Below are 18936 nucleotides of genomic sequence, written 5' to 3'. Positions count from 1 at the left end.
TGTGTTTGGATTGGTGGCAGCCAATAGGGTGTCGGGGTGGTCTGTATGGACCAATGAAGGATGGGTACGTCAAGCACGCTCTTTGAGGCACAGGGGTCAGTATCACTAGACTCTGCACGCAATCGACGCAAACGACTGTACATGCTGCTCAGATTGTTTGTTTATCTACCTGAATTTACTATTTTGATTTGTAAGTAATCTGTAGATGGTCGGTTTTCCTTATTAGGCTTATCTTGACAGAGTGCGTGTAATAACTGGGTGGTGCAGGCTGCGTAGTGGTTCGATGGCGCGTGTTGACAAGGCAGGCGGTTCGCATAAAAGGCGACATGGAGTTTTCCTCTGACGGATTCTGGTTGTGTGTTTTTACAGGTTCATTTGATAAATAAAACCGCATTTGTTTATCAACAAATGCATTATTATCCATAGCAACATATGAATAATAATTAATGTACTAGTTATTTAAAATTGCATAATTTAGGATAAATTAGATATAATCAATGTATTAAAGTCTTCAACTATTGAGTATGACCATCATGCATTTAATTGTTTATTTCCTAAACAATTACACGTTGGTGAGTATTCATTAAATTAATTGTAATTGTTCATGGAATGTACTTACATTTATGAATTGACAGCACTAACTACGCTTGTTATGTTAGGAAATATTTCCTGAGATATAGAGCTCCCGATCCCAGCGAAGTGAAATCCACTCCAATGTTTACTATCCCCCATAGCTTCAAGTCATTTGATTGGCTTTCTTTTTTGGTCAGGAGATGGCGAGGGGTTTGTGGGCGGCGCTACAAGTATTGAGGTCCTGCACCCACAAGGCACCAGCTTTGTTGCAATCAAATTTACCTGTCTTGAGTCGGGTACCGGCATTTAGGATCCCATCATTCTGCCCTCACTCTTCGATCTACACCAGCCCTTTATCAAGGTAGGTCGCTATTACACCAAAGTCTCATCTCGGGCGAGGCTAGGTCGCTAACTCCCCAGATCTATTCTTATGCAAGCTCAAAAAGCCAACTTATTTACATTCTTGTCGTTGGGCTCTGTCCTTTTACTTCTGTTTAAAAATAAATCAAGGTCTTATGTGCATTATATAATTACGTTAACTACCTTTTGAAATGACAAGCGTTACAGATAGTTTGACATGTTGCAAATCTTTAGTTGATTATATTGTAGGTCTACAATGCCATCAACTACAATACCATCAACTTCCAATCACTCTGTCCCACATAACAGCTTCAGTGAGGCGAGAAAGCTCCATTCTTCAGTCAAAATGCCTGAAATAAACACCGATAACTTGGACGAGAAGCAGGTGCAGCTTCTTGCAGAGATGTGCATTCTCATCGACGAAAACGACTGTAAGATTGGAGCGGATACAAAGAAGAACTGTCACCTGAACGCCAACATTGATAATGGTGAGCCACATGCTTCCACATGCCTGATAATCACCCACTGTCATGTGGTGCAACAGGATATGCTCGACCTATCTTGGGAGGGCTTATTCATGCGGCTTTCTAAAAGTGTAAGCAATGATCAAGGGTGGGTCTTCAAAATTAACATTGGTCTCAAATTCAAGATGTTTTTCCTTTGGTGGATCATTGACTAATTTCTTGTCAATTAAGAAAATGTCTTTCATTGATGTGACATTTCATTATTCATTGATCAATGTCCCCAGGTCTATTACACAGAGCTTTCAGCGTCTTCATTTTCAACAGTGAGGAGAAGCTTCTTTTGCAACAGAGGTCTGACGCTAAAATCACCTTTCCAGGTAAGCACTTAGGCATGGTGGTTTTATTTTAAGCTTGGCAACCACTGTTATAGTATTGTCTAATGTCAATGTATTTTTGACTTGTCTCCATTACTTGAAACTAATGATGGAATATGTACGACAATAACAGTTCAGAATGTGCTTCAAGTTTTTGTCGACGTATTTTTTAACATATTATGTGCACCTTTGGAAAACAAACTCTGACGTAAGCACGATAACTTAATGGTTGGCATGAACAGTGGTATTCTAAACAGTTATTCTCCATCTGTGCATGTAGGCTGTTACACAAACACATGCTGCAGTCATCCTTTGCACATGGCCAGTGAGATGGAGGAGAAGGATGCCATCGGAGTCAGGAATGCTGCTCAGAGGAGGCTGCAAGCGGAACTAGGAATCCCCATCGAACAGGTACAGCAGAACTGCATTTGTGTGTGTGTGGGGGGGGGGGGGGGTCTTCACAGTTTGCTGGTTTAGTCCTACAGCCTTTCTAAAGACCACACATGGATGCAAAGTCACCTCAATAGTACACTTCATAGCTTTTTTTTATACAAATTGTAATTTGTTCGTTTCGATTCTCTGGATGTGCTGAGGTTTCAGGTTAAATCCCCAATGTCCTCAGTATGCCTGCAGGCATCCTTAACCCCAACCCATACCTGTTCATTAATGACATGTAGCGGTCTGTATTAACTCAATTGTTAAACAGGCATCTTGAAGATCTCTGAAGATTTTAATTTCAGTAAAGGTCTGTTGCACACATTGTGTCACAAACAATAGTGATTGAATAAGGCTGATGAAAAGCCTTGCATTAGCAGTATTGTGAATATTAACAACTTGATGTCAGTGCCACATTCCCCCCCATGCATTCAAATCACAAGCAGCTCCCAGTAAGTGACGCTTTTCCATCACCCAGCAGCAGTTGTTCCACCAGAGCAGATTATCTCCATTGAGCAGATTATTTTTATAAAAAAAGTTGCACACATTAACCAGCCCCTCAATCTAGAATCTACAACAATAATCGCATGACAACGTGTACAGTTTCTGGATTATAAATTGGCCTCTCTTTCAATAACGGCGGATCTTGGACCTCAATGAGTGTGATGCCTCTGAAACACCGATGTGCCCGGTTTGGGTGTGTTCAGGTGACGCCAGAGGAGATGACCTACCTGACTAGGATCCATTACAAGGCCCAGTCTGATGGCGTCTGGGGGGAGCACGAAATTGACTACATCCTCTTTCTGCAGAAGGTATGGTTATAATAAAAAAAATTAAAGATTAGCCAAAATATTAAGGTCAAAATAAAGACTTTTACTGGTCACGTTTCCATCTAAAAGGTGAAGCGAATCTTTAGAAAGTTCGCAGAAAAGAAATTTGAATTAGGTGCCTTTCCATCAAGTGGTTGGAGCGGAAAACTACACACATTCCAGGGCTTGTCGTATCCTTTTGATAACATCCTCTATTAGATCCTGATGTATAGTGGAATTGCGTTGTGTTTTTCTTCGATGAGAGCAAGGAAAAATTTTACCTCTTCAGCGGTCCACACGTATCTATAATTCACATTGGCCATCAGTTCCATGGACGTATTTAAAGGATACATTGTACATATTTATAATTCGAAATTCGCCCCAGCCTTTATACCACAGATAATATAGGGTCTATAGCATATAACCATGTTGTCTGATTACAGTTTAATTCATATTTAACAATTTACCAGCTCTCGTTTTGAAGGCTGAACAGACAATTTGACTGGAATTACTTAGTAGGTGTCCATATATCAGGGATTAATGGACACGGTATAATTAAAGGATTTGCAAACATAGACATCCTATATCATATATATATGATATAGGATGTCTATGTATACAAACGCTTAAAAATATATATATATTGACGATATAATTGATGCCGGCAGGGTTGGTATTGCCGGTCGTTATGCGGAAATTGGAAGGACGTTGTCACTCCTGTGTGTTCATTGTTCGCTACTTCACAGCTGTTTCGAAAAGTGTGTTTCCATCTCCCATTTTGCGCATTTACTCTCTTTCGCATTTCTCAAAAAACACCTCAAGCAAGCAGAAAAACTTTTTTGCGAATTAGAGGATTTTTATGCAAATTTTGGTGTTTCCATCACCGTTTACTGATTCGATACTTCAAAATTCACATAAAATCAGGGGGATGGAAACACAGCTACTGTAATATTCCTATCCAGGGATTATTAATAGTAGTTTTTCATCGCTGACATTTTATCACTTGAGCTGGCTAGCTTTGCTTGTATTAATCTTTATGAGTTCACGTTCATTGTTTTCGATTCTTGTGAATGACTTGTATGAAAAATCCTAAATTGCCAAGTCATTGCACACCACATCGCTACCTACATCGTGTAATAACAAAGTTGCTATTCATTAAATGTGTGTTCCATTTTAATAATGGATCAAAATCGATCTTTAAAGGATTACACCCTTGAAGGAAATAACCCGTCGTGGTGCTTGTGAATGTTTGTGTACGGAGCAGGACGTGGTTCTGAGCCCGGACCCCAACGAGATCCAGAGCCACTGCTACGTCACCAAGGAAGAGCTGAAGGACATGTTGGAGAAGGCGAAGCGCAACGAGCTGGCCATCACCCCTTGGTTCCTCCTCATCGCAGAGACCTTCCTCTTTAAGTGGTGGGACAACCTGCAGAACCTCAAGCAGTTCATGGATCACGACCATATCCATCGCATGTGACAAGGATGAGACCACTCACAATCGTTTTTCTAATTATCCTTGTTTCTAATTGCCCGGCAACAACATCAATAGCTGTAGAATTCAGGCATGTTTTTTTTATTTTTTATGTAGAAAAGTTGTAAAGTCACAAGAATGATGAGGACACATATCTGTATTTACGCTATTGCGGCTAGGATAGGATGTCTATAGGCTTCTTTTTCCATTGCTTTTCAAACTGAAATAAGATCTTCTTTTGAAAACGATGAGCAAAGATAATCAATCGTTCCTTGGAATATGCCGAATGGATATTTTTTCTAATCTCTTAAAGAGAAAGAGGCTTTGTCATGAATTATTGGCCTAAGTCTTAAATTTGAGTCATTTCATAGACTCTTAATATTAAGTGAGTTATTATTCTTTATAACATAACACAATGTTAGTCTGTTTTGAATAAAAATATTACCAAATTGGTTGTTAAATGATTTGAAAGTTGACCCCAGCATTATCTATGTAAAGTTGACAATACCATAAGTAATACCACCACTTTTAACGCCATGGTGTTTGTGTCGATGGTGAAGCTCCATCTGCACATTCTCCAAAACCTGAAAAATGACAGGACAGAGTAGTTTTATTAAATTATTAAAGGCAACTTCCCGGATGCAGTTAGCTTATTTTTGTATAAACATTGTATTGTGACCTAAATGTTAAGTAAATACTAAAATATAGTGTAATATTGTCTACGCTAAGTGGCAATGTGCCCCTCAAAACAATTAAGCCATGTTAACGAACGTAGAAGCTCAGCCAATCACAAGAACCACAGACCTGAAGGCTGTAAAAAGTCAGACGCACTGCCTGTCTACTTTGCTGAAGCCTACAACAAAGGGCGCCGGGCTATGACACTTGTTTAGATGTTCATTTCTTAACTAGGGACTTTGCAAATTAAGCTTATAGTTTCAATATCAATGTCATCAATGTTATGACGTTGATTCATCATCCGTACAGGACATCTCGAGAAATAGTTTGGCTTTTGGATCAGGTACTCATGTCTCTGCAGTAACCTCGAGATTTTGGCTAAAGAATTCTAGGTGTTGTATGAGTGAATTAGTGCGACAATTAACATCGAAATTGGCTTACAAAAGTAAGGGAAAAGGGGGGTGATGAGCGAGTATCTACTAGACAGGGAAGTATAACCCCCTCCCCCATCTTTAATGCAAAACAATAACATCAACATGTTGTTTATCGTTACACGTTTATGGGACTGTGTTCTAATCTTTCTAATGTATACAACTAAAGGAAGAAAAAAGAAAAAATAAGATTTTTCAAAACAGTGAGGTTGGTAAGAACTCAATTTAATCTATACATCTACCACAGTTAGGAACAAGGGGTTACAGGGAATATAGGAAGGGAAAAATATTAAATCAAGAGGACGGGAAAATAGAGATTCACCAAAAGAAAACACGAATGGGCTGACGACCGTGTGATCAATTCAAACATTTCAGCACCATGGAGAGCGTCTTGTCGATGTGGCACAAATTTAAAACTTATTTGTTTAGTAGTCATCAAGTGAGTATTACATACCTCGACATTAGTTTGGAAAATAAACAATTAGGGGAAACAGCCTCTTACTGATGCAGGAATAGTTTAAAAGAGGATAAAAAAGCATTTGAGACTGCAACAGTAAGGTCTACATCTAGTAGGCTACTGCAGCTAGTGTAAACCTCAAGGTTAAACTTTTATTCAAAATAATTATGAATTGTCCACAATCAAGTGATTTGTGTAAAGGCCTTTAACTTTGAAGCTTCTATTTGAACGAAATTATTTTTGGTGAGTTATATACAATAAGCATAATTTAAAACATGTTGGCCTGAAAAAAAAAAAAGCCTTGCCGCGCCATGTGGGGTAAATCAGGTGTGTGTTTTGGAAGATGTGTGTTGTGTGTCACGTGGTAAATTAAACTTTTTATTTCCAATTAAACTGAACTGCTGCTTCCCCTCGTAGTTATGTAGGTTCTGTTTCACAAGATGGCGCCATCGTGACATACTACACGTTCCCTTTTGCTGGTGCACGGTGCACGTCGTTCCCATTAACAGTAAACATTATTTGGGTAAATCATGAGGGTCCATGTCTTTCATTGAAAGTGAGTGAAATATGACGAAAGAAAAACCAATGAACTGCATAATTCATATCAGTGTGGCTTCTTGTGGAGCCAGGCTGGCTCTTTCTGATATGTATCACCAGTGCTGCTGCAGCTTCACTGTAATAATAAAAACGTTATATCCTTATAACCCAGATGGAAAGCTCAATGTGTGAAATCAGTTGCAGCAAAACACATTCTACATGCCATTCGTGGCTTCCACGCTAGAGGGATTTTCTGGGCTCCTTCCATGACCTCAGACGCAGGCTGGTGATGTTGAAAGACGGTTTATTGTCAGGTTTGCAGACAATGATACATGTCAATGGTGCTTCACGCGCTACCATGTAGCAGATCTCTCTGAGTGTGCGTGGTGATGGCTGGTTTAACCTGTGCACACTGATGGATCAATGTGGATGGAGTTGCACAACAGGTGTGCAGCCCCACCATGCCCCAGGGTCCAATCAGTCTGATGCAGGCCAAGGGAGGCTGCTTAAACCAGCCATCATCCACACACACGCCACATCAGTCAGCAGTCCCTTTCAATGGTATGTTGTTAAACACCCATCTCAACGTAATAGACAGATATCTTGATCTTCGCTTCCCAAGATATTGGGATATTTCCATATTGAGATCATGGGACGCAAAATATTAAGAACCCATATCAATAAAAAATACTTGCATATTGCATTTTAAATCCACCTGCCATATAGTTACATACTCTAATAATGCTCTGTCCTTCTGATTGTGTTGCAGAAAATCCAGATATGAGGAGTTTCTATCATCTATTTTCTATGCTGATGGGCTGTGGAGTAACAAGGAGATGAGATCGGGCTAATCATTGAGCCTCACTGTTTGCAGACCTCTCTGTCTGTGAGCTAAAGGCTGTCCATGCGTACCTTCGCGAACTACCGGAGTTGGGCTTGACTGATGCCCACAGAAAGCCTCTGAAAAAGAACAGCATCTTACTGATTGAGCTCCACCTACCAAGGGAACATGGAGCCCTGAGAGCCCTGGACCCTAGGCAGGTCTTCCCGAGAGGCACGTGTTGTGCTCAAATTCGGGAACCAGGCCAGGCCAAACATCCACCTCAACAAACTATGGAACCGAGGTTCATAACCACGTACCTGGCATCCTGACACATCTGATCCATTACAAAGTTCACCTTGATATATCTGATGGGGAGCAGTTAGTCGCTTAGTGACGTCAAAGGAAGGAAAAAGGAAAAAAATCATTTTATAGTTAACTCTATTTGACATTGCCAAAGATGTTTCGGAAATATGTCAATTGGCTCAAAGATAAGGCGGCCACAAGATTTGTGGGCAGATTCCAAAGAATCTGAACCGTGCTGTGTAATAAAGTAAGTCAATGATTTATCGCTGATTCTTATCCCCATATTTTCACTGCACTTTATATGATATCACATGATGTGAAATAAAATGGAATGAGGAACATTAGAGCAAATGTTTACATTTTATGTAACTGTATGTGATTACTATTTATTTTTTAATTTGATCTGAAAAGATTTTCATACATTTTGAAACTGTACTTTTGATTAAAGAGAAAATGTATCTTTGAAAAGGTTATCAATTTGACATTTCAAAAGATGTTATCCTGCTTTTAGGGCATTAGAAAAGCTTTGAGTCAATTGAGCTAAAGCATGTAAATCTCACAAATCCCTTGAACCGAAGCGACAATATCATCCAATCCGATTTAATCTCTGACAATGAAAAAAAAATCTTCATCCAGGTGGACACTTTTCACAGTACTTTGACTTAGCATGGATTATAGTCACACAGGCACGGTTTTACAGTTTTAGTTTTAGAAGGTACCAAGGGCGTAGATAACAGTATCAAAGTGGAATGGACAGCCTATAACATATGTGATTTTCATGATGTCAAATTACCTCCCCCCATCCCAAGTTGATCCTACGCCCATGGAAGAGACGGCAGAAAGCTGTTTGCAGGAGCTGGTAGTGTAGGTGAGGTTGGGGTTCCTGCACGTGCCTCATGTGGAGGAAATTCCAAACAACGCCACACATGGAAGCTTAGTGTGCTTCTTCCTGCACCCATTGCTGGAAACCCGGTCATTCAAAGCCGGACACCAGACTTTCTCCTACAATGGCACTTACGCAGAAGTTAAAAGAGGATCATTTTGTCAGACAGCTGATTTACATTGTCTGCCAATTATTATAATACAAACATGCTCATATTAAATCATTGATTGTAATTGATTCCATTATGCTCATGTTCAATTCATGTGCCTAAAATGAGTATAGTTTTGCTCAGTTCGACTAAGGAAGCAACTGGGAATGTGACCACTTTCCCATCATTTAGAAACACTGTTTTGCTTTTAAAATGTAATGTGGCTCATTTAGTGCACAACTAGTTCACAGCAAATGTATGCCAATCAATGGTCTATTTAAAAATGAGAGTGGGAATTCCTGAGCATGAACATGGGTTCAATTTGTTTACTATGAAGTGGAGACTGTGCTGATAGTTTTTTGAAAGAGAACAGATGGATTTTCATCAACACTGAATTAAATTTAAATTGCAAATGTTGTTTTTGATAAAAGTCACACATGTCCATACACAGGCCTATCTGACGCATACATGTGATCGTTTGGGATCCACAAGAAATGACGTAGCTTGATTCATTAGTCATCTTCCACCTTCACTGATGAGATGAAAAAGATGTGCTTTCTGTTGACTCTTGGCGGCAAATCCGCAAAATTCAAGAGTTTCATTCTACTAGCATATTGTTTAATACAGCTATTTAATTCCTTCTGTCTTCTAATGATGCCCTGTAATGGGACAATTATATTATTATAATATATTATATAAGTTCACATCTAACTGTCATCTGTTGATGATGGCTTTTCACCTTGACACCCTTGGGGTGGTCAAGGGTCAAAGGATCCAACTGCGAAGTCACCGCTACGTCTCCCCACATTATAATTGTCAATGATTAAATCAAATAAGGTTTACCTAAAGGACATAGTTTCCTGTATTCTCATTCAAGTAGAAGAATGCATCAGTGGACTCTGCTCCCTTGTGACCGGTTTGCCCCAGGCACAAAGGTCAACATTAGTTAACCCTAGGAAGAGGTTGGGTGGCTAGACAGTGCAAGGAATAGGAGACAAAGCTAGGATGATGAAGGAGAAATAAAATTTGATTTTGCCATCACACATCATGTGGGGAGCAGAGCTGTTCGCAGTATTTCTGTGCCACTGGATAAGCAGTCCTTGCTTTTGCCAATGCATTGGACTTCTCCTTGCGGAGCTCTTAGAGAGACGCAGGGCGAACTCCCATCTGAGGCCTCGGATTATTGTATGTTTGTTTTATGTTTGTTGTATGTTTGTTGTATGTTTATTACTTAAATACATTAGCCTAATTGTTGTAAGTTCGGACAACTCTTTATTCATGTAAAGTTTATACAGAAACTATTGACCTTGGTGCAAAATTCCCACCACAGCCCCCAAACAACAACGTTTTTTTGTGGTGCTTTTGAGAAGTGGTTAAGAAGTCAAACGGAAATAAATGCTGTCTAACACATCGTCATCATCTACGCACCCTTTTCTTTCACCCAAGATTGATGTGTACTAAATAACTTTGTTCTTGCCATCCCAATTTTTTGTATTCTCCAATTAATTCAGGCCTCTGGGTTACTACATGGATGTGATTCAAGTAAGGGAAGAATCGCATGTGTTTGTGAGCAATCTGACATCAGTGACAATATCCTGTTTGAGATATGTTTACACCCAACTATTACCAGCGTAATAATGAATCAGACGTCAGCAACTTGTCACTTGCCAGTGTAGAAATAGACTGAGAACATGAACAACTTAAGCGTTAATTATTTGAGCAGATAGCAAGGACGTAGGACGTATATTCGGGCTAATTTCCTAAACTGCTGCAGTTTTCCATTTGATCAATACTCTTATTTAAAGCAAAGTCAAAAGTAGGTCCTTGTTGACACCAACCGCCTTGTTGAGACATAATTGTGTAATGGAGTATATTCAAGTCTCTTTAAAGCAATTAATAGTGCATTCGCCTACAAAACTAATATACATTTAAATATATGGGATTGTGTTATCTAAAGATAATTCAATAGATGATTTTTTTAAAGTTTAAAACACTGGTTCAGTTCAGAGAAAAAAATAAATCCAAGCAAACAAACTAATGAGTATGGGCTGAATGTAGCCTATCATGTGGGAGCATTGGTCTGTGCAGTGTCTGTTTTTGTGTGTGATGGAACTATGCTTACAAAAATAAATCAGTACGTGCTTATATGTGTGTGTGTGCTTATATATGTGTGTGTGTAAGTGTGTACATGTTTGTGAGTGTGTGTGTGTGTGTGTGTGTGTGTGTGTGTGTGTGTGTGTGTGTGTGTGTGTGTGTGTGCGTGTGTACGTGCGTGTCTGTATGTGAAAGTGCATGTGTGTGTGTGTGTGTGTGTATACTTGCATGTACACACCTCTGCTGGTATGCCAACCATCCACTCCCTCTTTGTTCACGTCTTAAAATAACCCCTGTCCTCCATCAGCCATCAGCAGCCCCCCCCGCCCGAGACCTCCTTTCACCCCAACACCCCACCCAGCAGCAGCTGAGAGAAAGCTTTAGAGACGGTGAGCTGCAATGGAAATATATTGTGTTGGAAGTGGACTCTAGGGACGCAACAAGCAAAAGAAGAGGGTAATCCGTTGCACCTGTCTGAAATAAATTCAGATAGGTTTGTTGTTTGTTGGTGAGATGGCCAGAATGAGCTGGTGATCAATGAATGAACCATGTTAGACCCTGTGTCAAGGTCAAGCATACACACAAACACACACACCCCACTTAGTTTTATAACGGTAGTTCAACAGTTACTAAATAAAAACTAGAATAGACTCAGTGTCTCAATGTACTGACCCTGACCATAGCTTCCATAAATCCAGATAAACAATACATTATTGATCATTACTGATATTTTAGTTAATAAACATTGGTCTGTTCTCAAAAACTACAACCTAAAACTTACTAAAACTGAAACGGAAACTATAAAAACTAGACCGATATTCATTTTTAAAATAGAGATTAATCGAAAAATAACTCTAAAAAAGTAAAACTGAAATGGGGTTTCAGTTTAACATTAAAGTTGATATTCAAATAGAAATAAAAACAAATGTAAAATCACTCATCACTATCATAGCCCTGAACACCTAGGAAATCATGGGCCCATGTGAGCAGTGGACGGTCCCTGGGCGACAGGGAAGCTCCGGGGATCTTGTTACGATCAGACTCCCCATCTGCAGCCCTGTCCCCGCGCCAAGCTGTAGATGAAAACATGTCCCTCCCAAGGCCCCAGGTGCCCCTACCATCGCCAGCCTCTGGACGCCACTATTTAATCTCTTCTGAAACTAATATAGGAATAAAACATAACAAAGCATATTGATCATTCATGAATTTATTGATATACTGTATATAGTATAATTTAATAAAAACGACAACATAGTAAAGTTGTTGAAATCCACTGTTCAGTTCAGAGGGTGGATTTACATATGGCCTCACAGCAGGAGCTGGAAAATGACACAGCAGAGCCCACTTCAAAATAAAAGCTTTATTAAAAGAACAAAAGCAAATGAAAGCTTTGTTAAAAAATGGGTCCGTTTTTCTTTCCTCTGTACACAATCATACCTGACCTACATCTATGATGTGCACACGCTTCACTTGTTTTAGTCACGTATGCTAACATACATAAAGCACCCTTTAGTTTCCAGAGCGGCTGACCTTAGCTCCTCTTATGCATTCATGAATGAGGTGGGGTTAAGAAAAACAAATGAAAGGTTTGTCGTGGTGATTGCTCGATACTAATTACAAACAAAGAATGTTTGCAGATTTCAGGGTTGAATTCATCGCACAAAAGCACCTTGACAACTGCTGGCCTGCTGAGCACTGAAACCATGGCTATTAAAGTCCCTCCAGGAAGACAACAACAAGGAGCAGAGGTATCAGCAGTGAATACATTCAACACCACTGTCTACAGTGAACGAAGCAGTTAATATATAGTTAGATATTATTCTTAGATATTATTTCCCTTATCCTTCAAAGGAAAGAATGGTACAATTGTATTTTCCATTTCCTGCTCTCTGTTAGGACTGTGTTGCCTTGTTTATTATTGTGCTATGGTGTCATTATTAGTTCCTTAGAAAAAAAATATTGTGAATGCAATGGCATTAAGTATTGCTTCCGATTAGATGCCTTTTTTAATTGTCAATATTGCCTTGCCTATGACTATACTCATACATAATTAGGTCTCAAGGCTTGTTCAACAATGCTAGTCAGGACGACTAACCAGTTACAATTATTTCAGCTTAATGTACAGATGAATCGAAACGATGACACGAAGAGAAAAAACGTGAACCACCAAACTGTCTATATAGCTCTTGTATAACAACAGCTGTTAACAGGAAGGCAGACAAAAACATAATTCACCATTTAGGGTGTTCTCTAACTTACCTGATGTGTTTAACTAAGGATGAGGTTAAGCACATGCTGGAAGAAAATAATTTATTTTAAGAAAGTTGACAACGAAACATTTGGAGTATGATCCTGGGAATGCAGTTGGCCCACACTGTCAGCCTCTATAAGCAGCTTCAGAGAAACAATGGGTGTGTAGGTAGGCCTATTTGATCAAGCCCTAACCGGGACCAAAAAGGGAAAATGCTATCACTCAATGTGTTGATAGCATGGTTCCCTGCACCCTGTTAATTCATGATTGAATAATATAGGTACTGTTGAGTGATTATCATATTACCGGAAGAATTAAAAATAAACAACTTGGCAGGGCAGGGGATTCTGAACTGACTAAAGGGAAAATCGTTGGGCTATTCATATCTAAGTGGCCTCTTAATCCACACCAGGAAAAAATGAACAGGCTCAGTTTATTTATCAGATTGAGTTCTGTGCAGCATCCACCACATACTTTATAAAGAAACATCTAAAGCCTATGTGGATGTAAAGGACATACAACAGACCTCTTCCTTGGACGCAGGCATCATAGGGACATGATATACAAAATTGGAAGAGAAAGAGATAGAAGATAAGAATATAAATATAAAAACAAAAACATAAAAAAAAAAGTGTAACCCTGGATGAGTATGAAAGCCTGCTATATGTAAAGTTTACTACCTCGTCTATGGTTATGGTTATTAAAAAAAACAGAGGTCAAGGGGTTAAGTTGGGGTTTGTGTGTGTGTGTGGGGGGGGGGCTTGGTACATACACACCTGCTACCAGTAATAATTATCTTCCAACCTGAGCGAGGAATTGTACAAAATCAACCTTTCTGTCCTAATGGTTCCCTCTTTCAGTAAAATAACTCTCAGTCGGCCTATTTAAAGTACATTGAAGTAAACAGTAACATTTGCTTTGGAATTAAAAATGATTCACGTATTCCTCATGCGGATGAGTAAAAGTGCTTTCCACATTTGCCTTTCAATTTAATACCCATCAGAACCATAACAATTACCACAGAAGTGTATGACATCCTTGTCTGCATTGTGTGTGACATTGAATCAGCCAATTTCCAATTCACCATGAGAGGCTGTTTCAGTTTTCCATTCTATAACCATGGCCCAGAAGAGAGCCCTGTCTATGTGCTAACCCCTGCTTGTAAAAACAGAAGCACATCGTGTCCTGGGCTACTGAGGAAGGTCATGGTTTAGCAGAAGCACACTAAAGTTATTAGACGTTGTGGTAAATGACTAAGCAAGACATAGTTTATTAGTCACAATGATCTATTCCAGTTTTTCTTTTGGGCGTTGATATTGCGCCACATAACAAGTGGGTGTTAATTGCCTCGCCTTACAATCAAACACTGGGATTTTCAATCCTCTCTCTCTCTTTTCTCTCTCTCTCTCTCTCTCTCTCTCTCTCTCTCTCTCTCTCTCCCTATTTCACACAGACAAACACAAACATACGTGTGTGCGTGTGCTCTTACACACACACACACACCCATACCAACACACACACACACACACACATACACACACACACACACACACACACACACACACACACACACACACACACACACACACACAGTGTGATACATGTGTCTAATATCCTGTTTCTTTTTTTCACCTTTTTCACCTAAGCTAAGATTTTTTACTGAATAATATTGACTGTACAATTAACTTTTTTTTAACAGAGCACAGTTAACTTTGGCTTTTGTAGTTTTTATCCCAAACACCATTAATTAAAGTAATACAATCGCTTAAAAAACGATCCGCTCATTTAAGTACATGTTCACTTCATGTATCTATTTTACCTCACCCGATTTGTTTTTGGCACTGATTGACACCGCTCTATGACCATATGAACCAATGGGCGTGGACCAAGGGCGGGCTTGTTACTGTAATCAATCCTCAAATCAGCTTGTGAGTGTATTTGCTCAATACACAATGTCATGTGCGCTTACGGACCCTGTCGCTTTCCAGCCTGCCTAATGGGAACCGCGGGGCTAAAACGCTGTTAGACACTCATTTTTAACATCACAATATAATAATAATTGGGCAGACGAAGTAAAGACATGGTTGAAAGATTTGTGGTGGTCCCGGTTGGACCATGCAACGGGGAGCTGGAGCCCCCAGACACGGTGTTCAGTGACCCGGCACCGGAGAACGAAGGGGCAGCGGACGGTGTCGTGGCCGGGCAGCGGGACCCCAACACCGCGGTGCCCATACTGGAGTACAGCAGAGAACCAAACAAATACGGTAAGACCGTTGCCGACTGCAAAACCTTGGTCCACTGCTATGAGCGTAACGATCTACTTCGGAATAATTGTGCATTAGCGTTTCATCTGGGCGATAGCAGTGTTGTTCTTTCGGTTATGTCATCGGTTATGAGTATGGCCTGGAAAGCATCTTTTGCTTTTGCTCTTAGTGGAGATAAGTTGGGTTTTAACTTTTCATGTAAACGTCGGCTTTGATTCAGTTTCAAATATCCGAGCGTCTGCTCTCCCGTACCGATTTTCCCGTCTGAATGGGATTTTGAATATGAATTTCTTTATTTGAAAAATTACATTTTTAAAATTGCTATTTACCGCCCGTTGTCCCTGGGCAGTTGGGTATAAAACGGTCTGAGAAGAGGCCATGTGACTTGTCGCAACAGCCTCTCACCAACATCCATTCAAAGTGTCAGGCTACCATAGCAACAGGTCGACAAGGTGAAACGTGCTGGAACAATGGCCTGGCGGTACAGTATTGTGATAGCTTGCAACATGCACATTAGGTCAAAATGGTAAAATATTTCTAGAACTAATTTTGGTAGGAGATGTTTTCAGAGTTAAGACAGGTGTTTGTCTGTTTGTCTGCCTAATCAGTTTTAATCTCCTTGCTCATGCTATATATTTGTGTGAGGCATTTATCAGCATCCCAACTATCGGTTCCTGGATTCCGCTGAGTTTATTTATAATTTCATACAATATGTTTATTTACAGTAAAGGACTGAGATGCAATTGACGTCATAGCTGCATTATAAGGTTGTTGAGGACTAAGACAATGTTAAGAGTATCTTATTGCATTATTATTTTTATGCTACAGCTATCAAATCAAAACCTAACAGAAGGAGGTTATGCTCATGTTATCAGGCAATGAGTTTCATTAATTATAATTAAGTAGATGGATCAACTGGAGGATTTCCGTTCTGATGTAGTGATTTATTTTCATAGAGTACAGGGAGAAATCCAAGCTGAGTGATCAAATTGGGCTGACAGATCTTCCCCAATAAAAATGATATGCACCTCTGCTCGTTGGATGCATTTTGGCTGGTGTGACGCTATCGAGACTAAACAATGTACATGGTACACCATACAAAAAATCCCCTCATAGCTATGGCGATCATTATGACAAGGGCAGAGCTGACATGTCACTTGTAGCCTGTCTATTTTGGGAAGTTAACTTTATTGGACACAGCTATGTTGTACATAGGCTATGCACATCTACGTAAACATCACTGATATACCACAATATGATCAGACTGTTATACTGTGTGTGTGTGTGTGTGTGTGTGTGTGTGTGTGTGGAAGGACAGTTTTCCTCCATTTGAGTCATGGCTGATTAAGAAACACACTGGAAATCCTGTCTGTCTATCCGTCAGTGACTCACCGCTATTGTACATTAAGTAGGCCTAAATTGTGTCATTTTTGCCCTGGCAAGTGGCTAAACCGGGTCATCGTTGGTTGCTAGCGTGCCTCACCAACAATACATGAAGTAAATTGTACATAACTGTGATTTATAGACTATAGAGTGCTGATTATGGCTATTATATTCTAATCTCTGATCCAGAAGTTTTTTTCCATTTGTGATTCATTCCATGTATGGCGTGTCTACAGATCCCTTCCCTGCAACATGATTGGTGGAACCAAAGTAAAATGCCCCGGTCATCCAGATTTGACCTCATCTGCCATCAGAACCTAGAATTTAATCCATTGTATTCTGACACCCAAATCCTTTAGTCAGGAGATGTTAAAGTCTGCTTTCAGCCTCTATAGGCGTTGACCCATCTGGCAGTGTAGAGGCTTGTCTAGCTCCTAGGTCCGTCTTAAGCTTCGATGCACAGTGTGGAAACACTTGGTGGCGGTGACCCATGATGGGACCCCAGATGTTTCCTCATGGAAAAACCCACCTGGGTCAGTTTGGTTTAATAGCTACAAATAACAACTAGAGTCATGCCGCTCTGAACGATAAGGTCTGTGCTGCCAGTGTGATGATGAACAGTGTGATGATTCAGACGTATTCCTGGGTTTGTGTGCATGCGTGGTTGGCCCGCGCGGCCTGCATCTTCGGTTTCACCTTCTGTCCACCCTGCTCTATTTTGGACCTGCGAGGTCACCATGCATGACCCGATAGGCAGCTCCCATCCCTCTGCTCTTCTCCCCGGTTCTTTGTTTCCTGGCCTCCACAACCACCACGGCTGTGTTTGCTGTCGGTCCTGCTGGGCCATATCCCGAATGATTAACTAACCTTACTTAACGCATAATAGCAACATCTTTTTCATATGGATTTTGGATGACAGGAGTGTTGTACTCTTCAGGAGTAAGGAGGAGTCAAAATGGTGGTCTGGACGCCAACCTTTTTAAATTGAATAGCTCAAAAGTGATACCGCACGACTGCTCTGCTTGTAGCCAATGAAAAAAAAGTCAAGGACAGGGACACATCCCTATTAGGCCTACTATTGATATTTTTCACTGCTTGCCCTTTGGGTGATGATAATTGTGTTAGTACAAAGCCGTTCTAGCGGTTGGGTTCTGAGTGCACCTTGCGGATGGCAGCTTCCCAAGATGGGAGAGCCTTCCACAGATGCAGCACATGGAAATTTCCATGGACTTTTTTTTGTGATATACAATCATGTGTCTTCATTTAATATTAATGTTAATTTACTGGGTGATTAGATGGGTGTGGGGGGGGAGTATTCTTTCCACCATTGTCCTGGAGGCAGGCTCCTCTCCTCTTTATCCCAGATGCACCAAGGAGGGATAACCTGTTAACCAGTTCAGCTTCTACCTGGCGTAGCCTAGACTTTGACTATAAAGATTTTTTTTTTATCAAATGTCATATGTCTGCTTTCCCACAAGAGGTTCTATAAATGTGTGAGGTTTGGGGATTTTCCATTGCTGGCTCGGCAAAACGTCCAAAGATATAAGTAGATTTCTTACTGTGACTCATTTGGCCACATTTCCATTGTTGTTTTTGAGTGCTCTCCTCAAAACCAGTTCAACTCTCACAGACGTTTGCTCATCAACACGTACCTGGCTTTACCACCTCTTCCGAAGCCTAGTCTTCCACCTGTTTGGTTGGCTGTGTGGCATAAGCCTTCCATTCTGGATCCTAGGGGACACCATGGCCCCTATGGTTTCCCTGCTGTTCCTTTGGGTGTCGGGTGACAAGAAATGTGCATGGAGTCGTGTCGTGTGAGTATCATGTTGTGCTGGTTGGTTTGAATGAAGAGCCAGAGGAGAACCCCACCTCACCCTTTGGAACGACCCCTACTTTTGCGCTGGACTCACAGACTCCTTGTCAACAGAGACGCCTCCATTTAATATACTGCAATTCTCACCTTGTTAGTTATATTTGACACCTCCAGTGATGGTCCATCCCAAGTTACTGGTCCAACCAACAAGACCGCTTATTGGGTTGGGCACCCAGTGCCCAGTGCAATGAATGAAGCCATTCTAGACTCTACGGTTGTGTTTGAATCTGGGCCACGAAGATTTCTTCAGGGGGCCGGTATGGGGCCGTGGAAAATGTCCCTGCTCTCATTATCTTACTGGTCAGCCACTATATGATTTTGCAACCAA

The 18936-nt window shown here is 40.5% G+C and overlaps 1 protein-coding gene across 2 annotated transcripts; it reads left to right on the top strand.

The window, feature by feature from the left end:
- Positions 1-129: 129 nt before the first annotated feature.
- On the top strand, positions 130-4919 carry idi1 (isopentenyl-diphosphate delta isomerase 1). 2 transcript variants are annotated; one of them, XM_079754709.1, is made up of 7 exons: positions 130-190; positions 771-934; positions 1243-1421; positions 1682-1774; positions 2052-2182; positions 2914-3018; positions 4280-4919. In XM_079754709.1, the coding sequence occupies exons 2-7, from the start codon at positions 774-776 to the stop codon at positions 4490-4492; spliced, it is 882 nt and encodes a 293-aa protein (XP_079610835.1). In that variant the 5' UTR covers positions 130-190; positions 771-773; the 3' UTR covers positions 4493-4919. The 2 variants fall into 2 exon arrangements, with proteins under 2 accessions (XP_079610835.1, XP_079610834.1); XM_079754708.1 differs by lacking the exon at positions 130-190 and having other exon boundaries at positions 553-934.
- The last annotated feature ends 14017 nt before the right edge of the window (positions 4920-18936 follow it).

Source organism: Pollachius pollachius (genome assembly GCF_949987615.1).
Source record: "Pollachius pollachius genome assembly, chromosome: 17".
NCBI lineage: Eukaryota > Metazoa > Chordata > Actinopteri > Gadiformes > Gadidae > Pollachius > Pollachius pollachius.
Note: the sequence above shows the minus strand (reverse complement) of the source record. Positions and strands in the feature narration are given on the sequence as shown.

What these genes read in the sequence shown, in the direction of transcription:
- idi1 (XM_079754709.1), top strand. Translation starts at nt 774, where the DNA reads ATGGCGAGGGGTTTGTGGGCGGCGCTACAAGTATTGAGGTCCTGCACC. An exon ending in TACACCAGCCCTTTATCAAG is followed by an intron (nt 935 to 1,242) that starts GTAGGTCGCTAT and finishes CCCACATAACAG; the next exon opens with CTTCAGTGAGGCGAGAAAGC. An exon ending in ACATCCTCTTTCTGCAGAAG is followed by an intron (nt 3,019 to 4,279) that starts GTATGGTTATAA and finishes TGTACGGAGCAG; the next exon opens with GACGTGGTTCTGAGCCCGGA.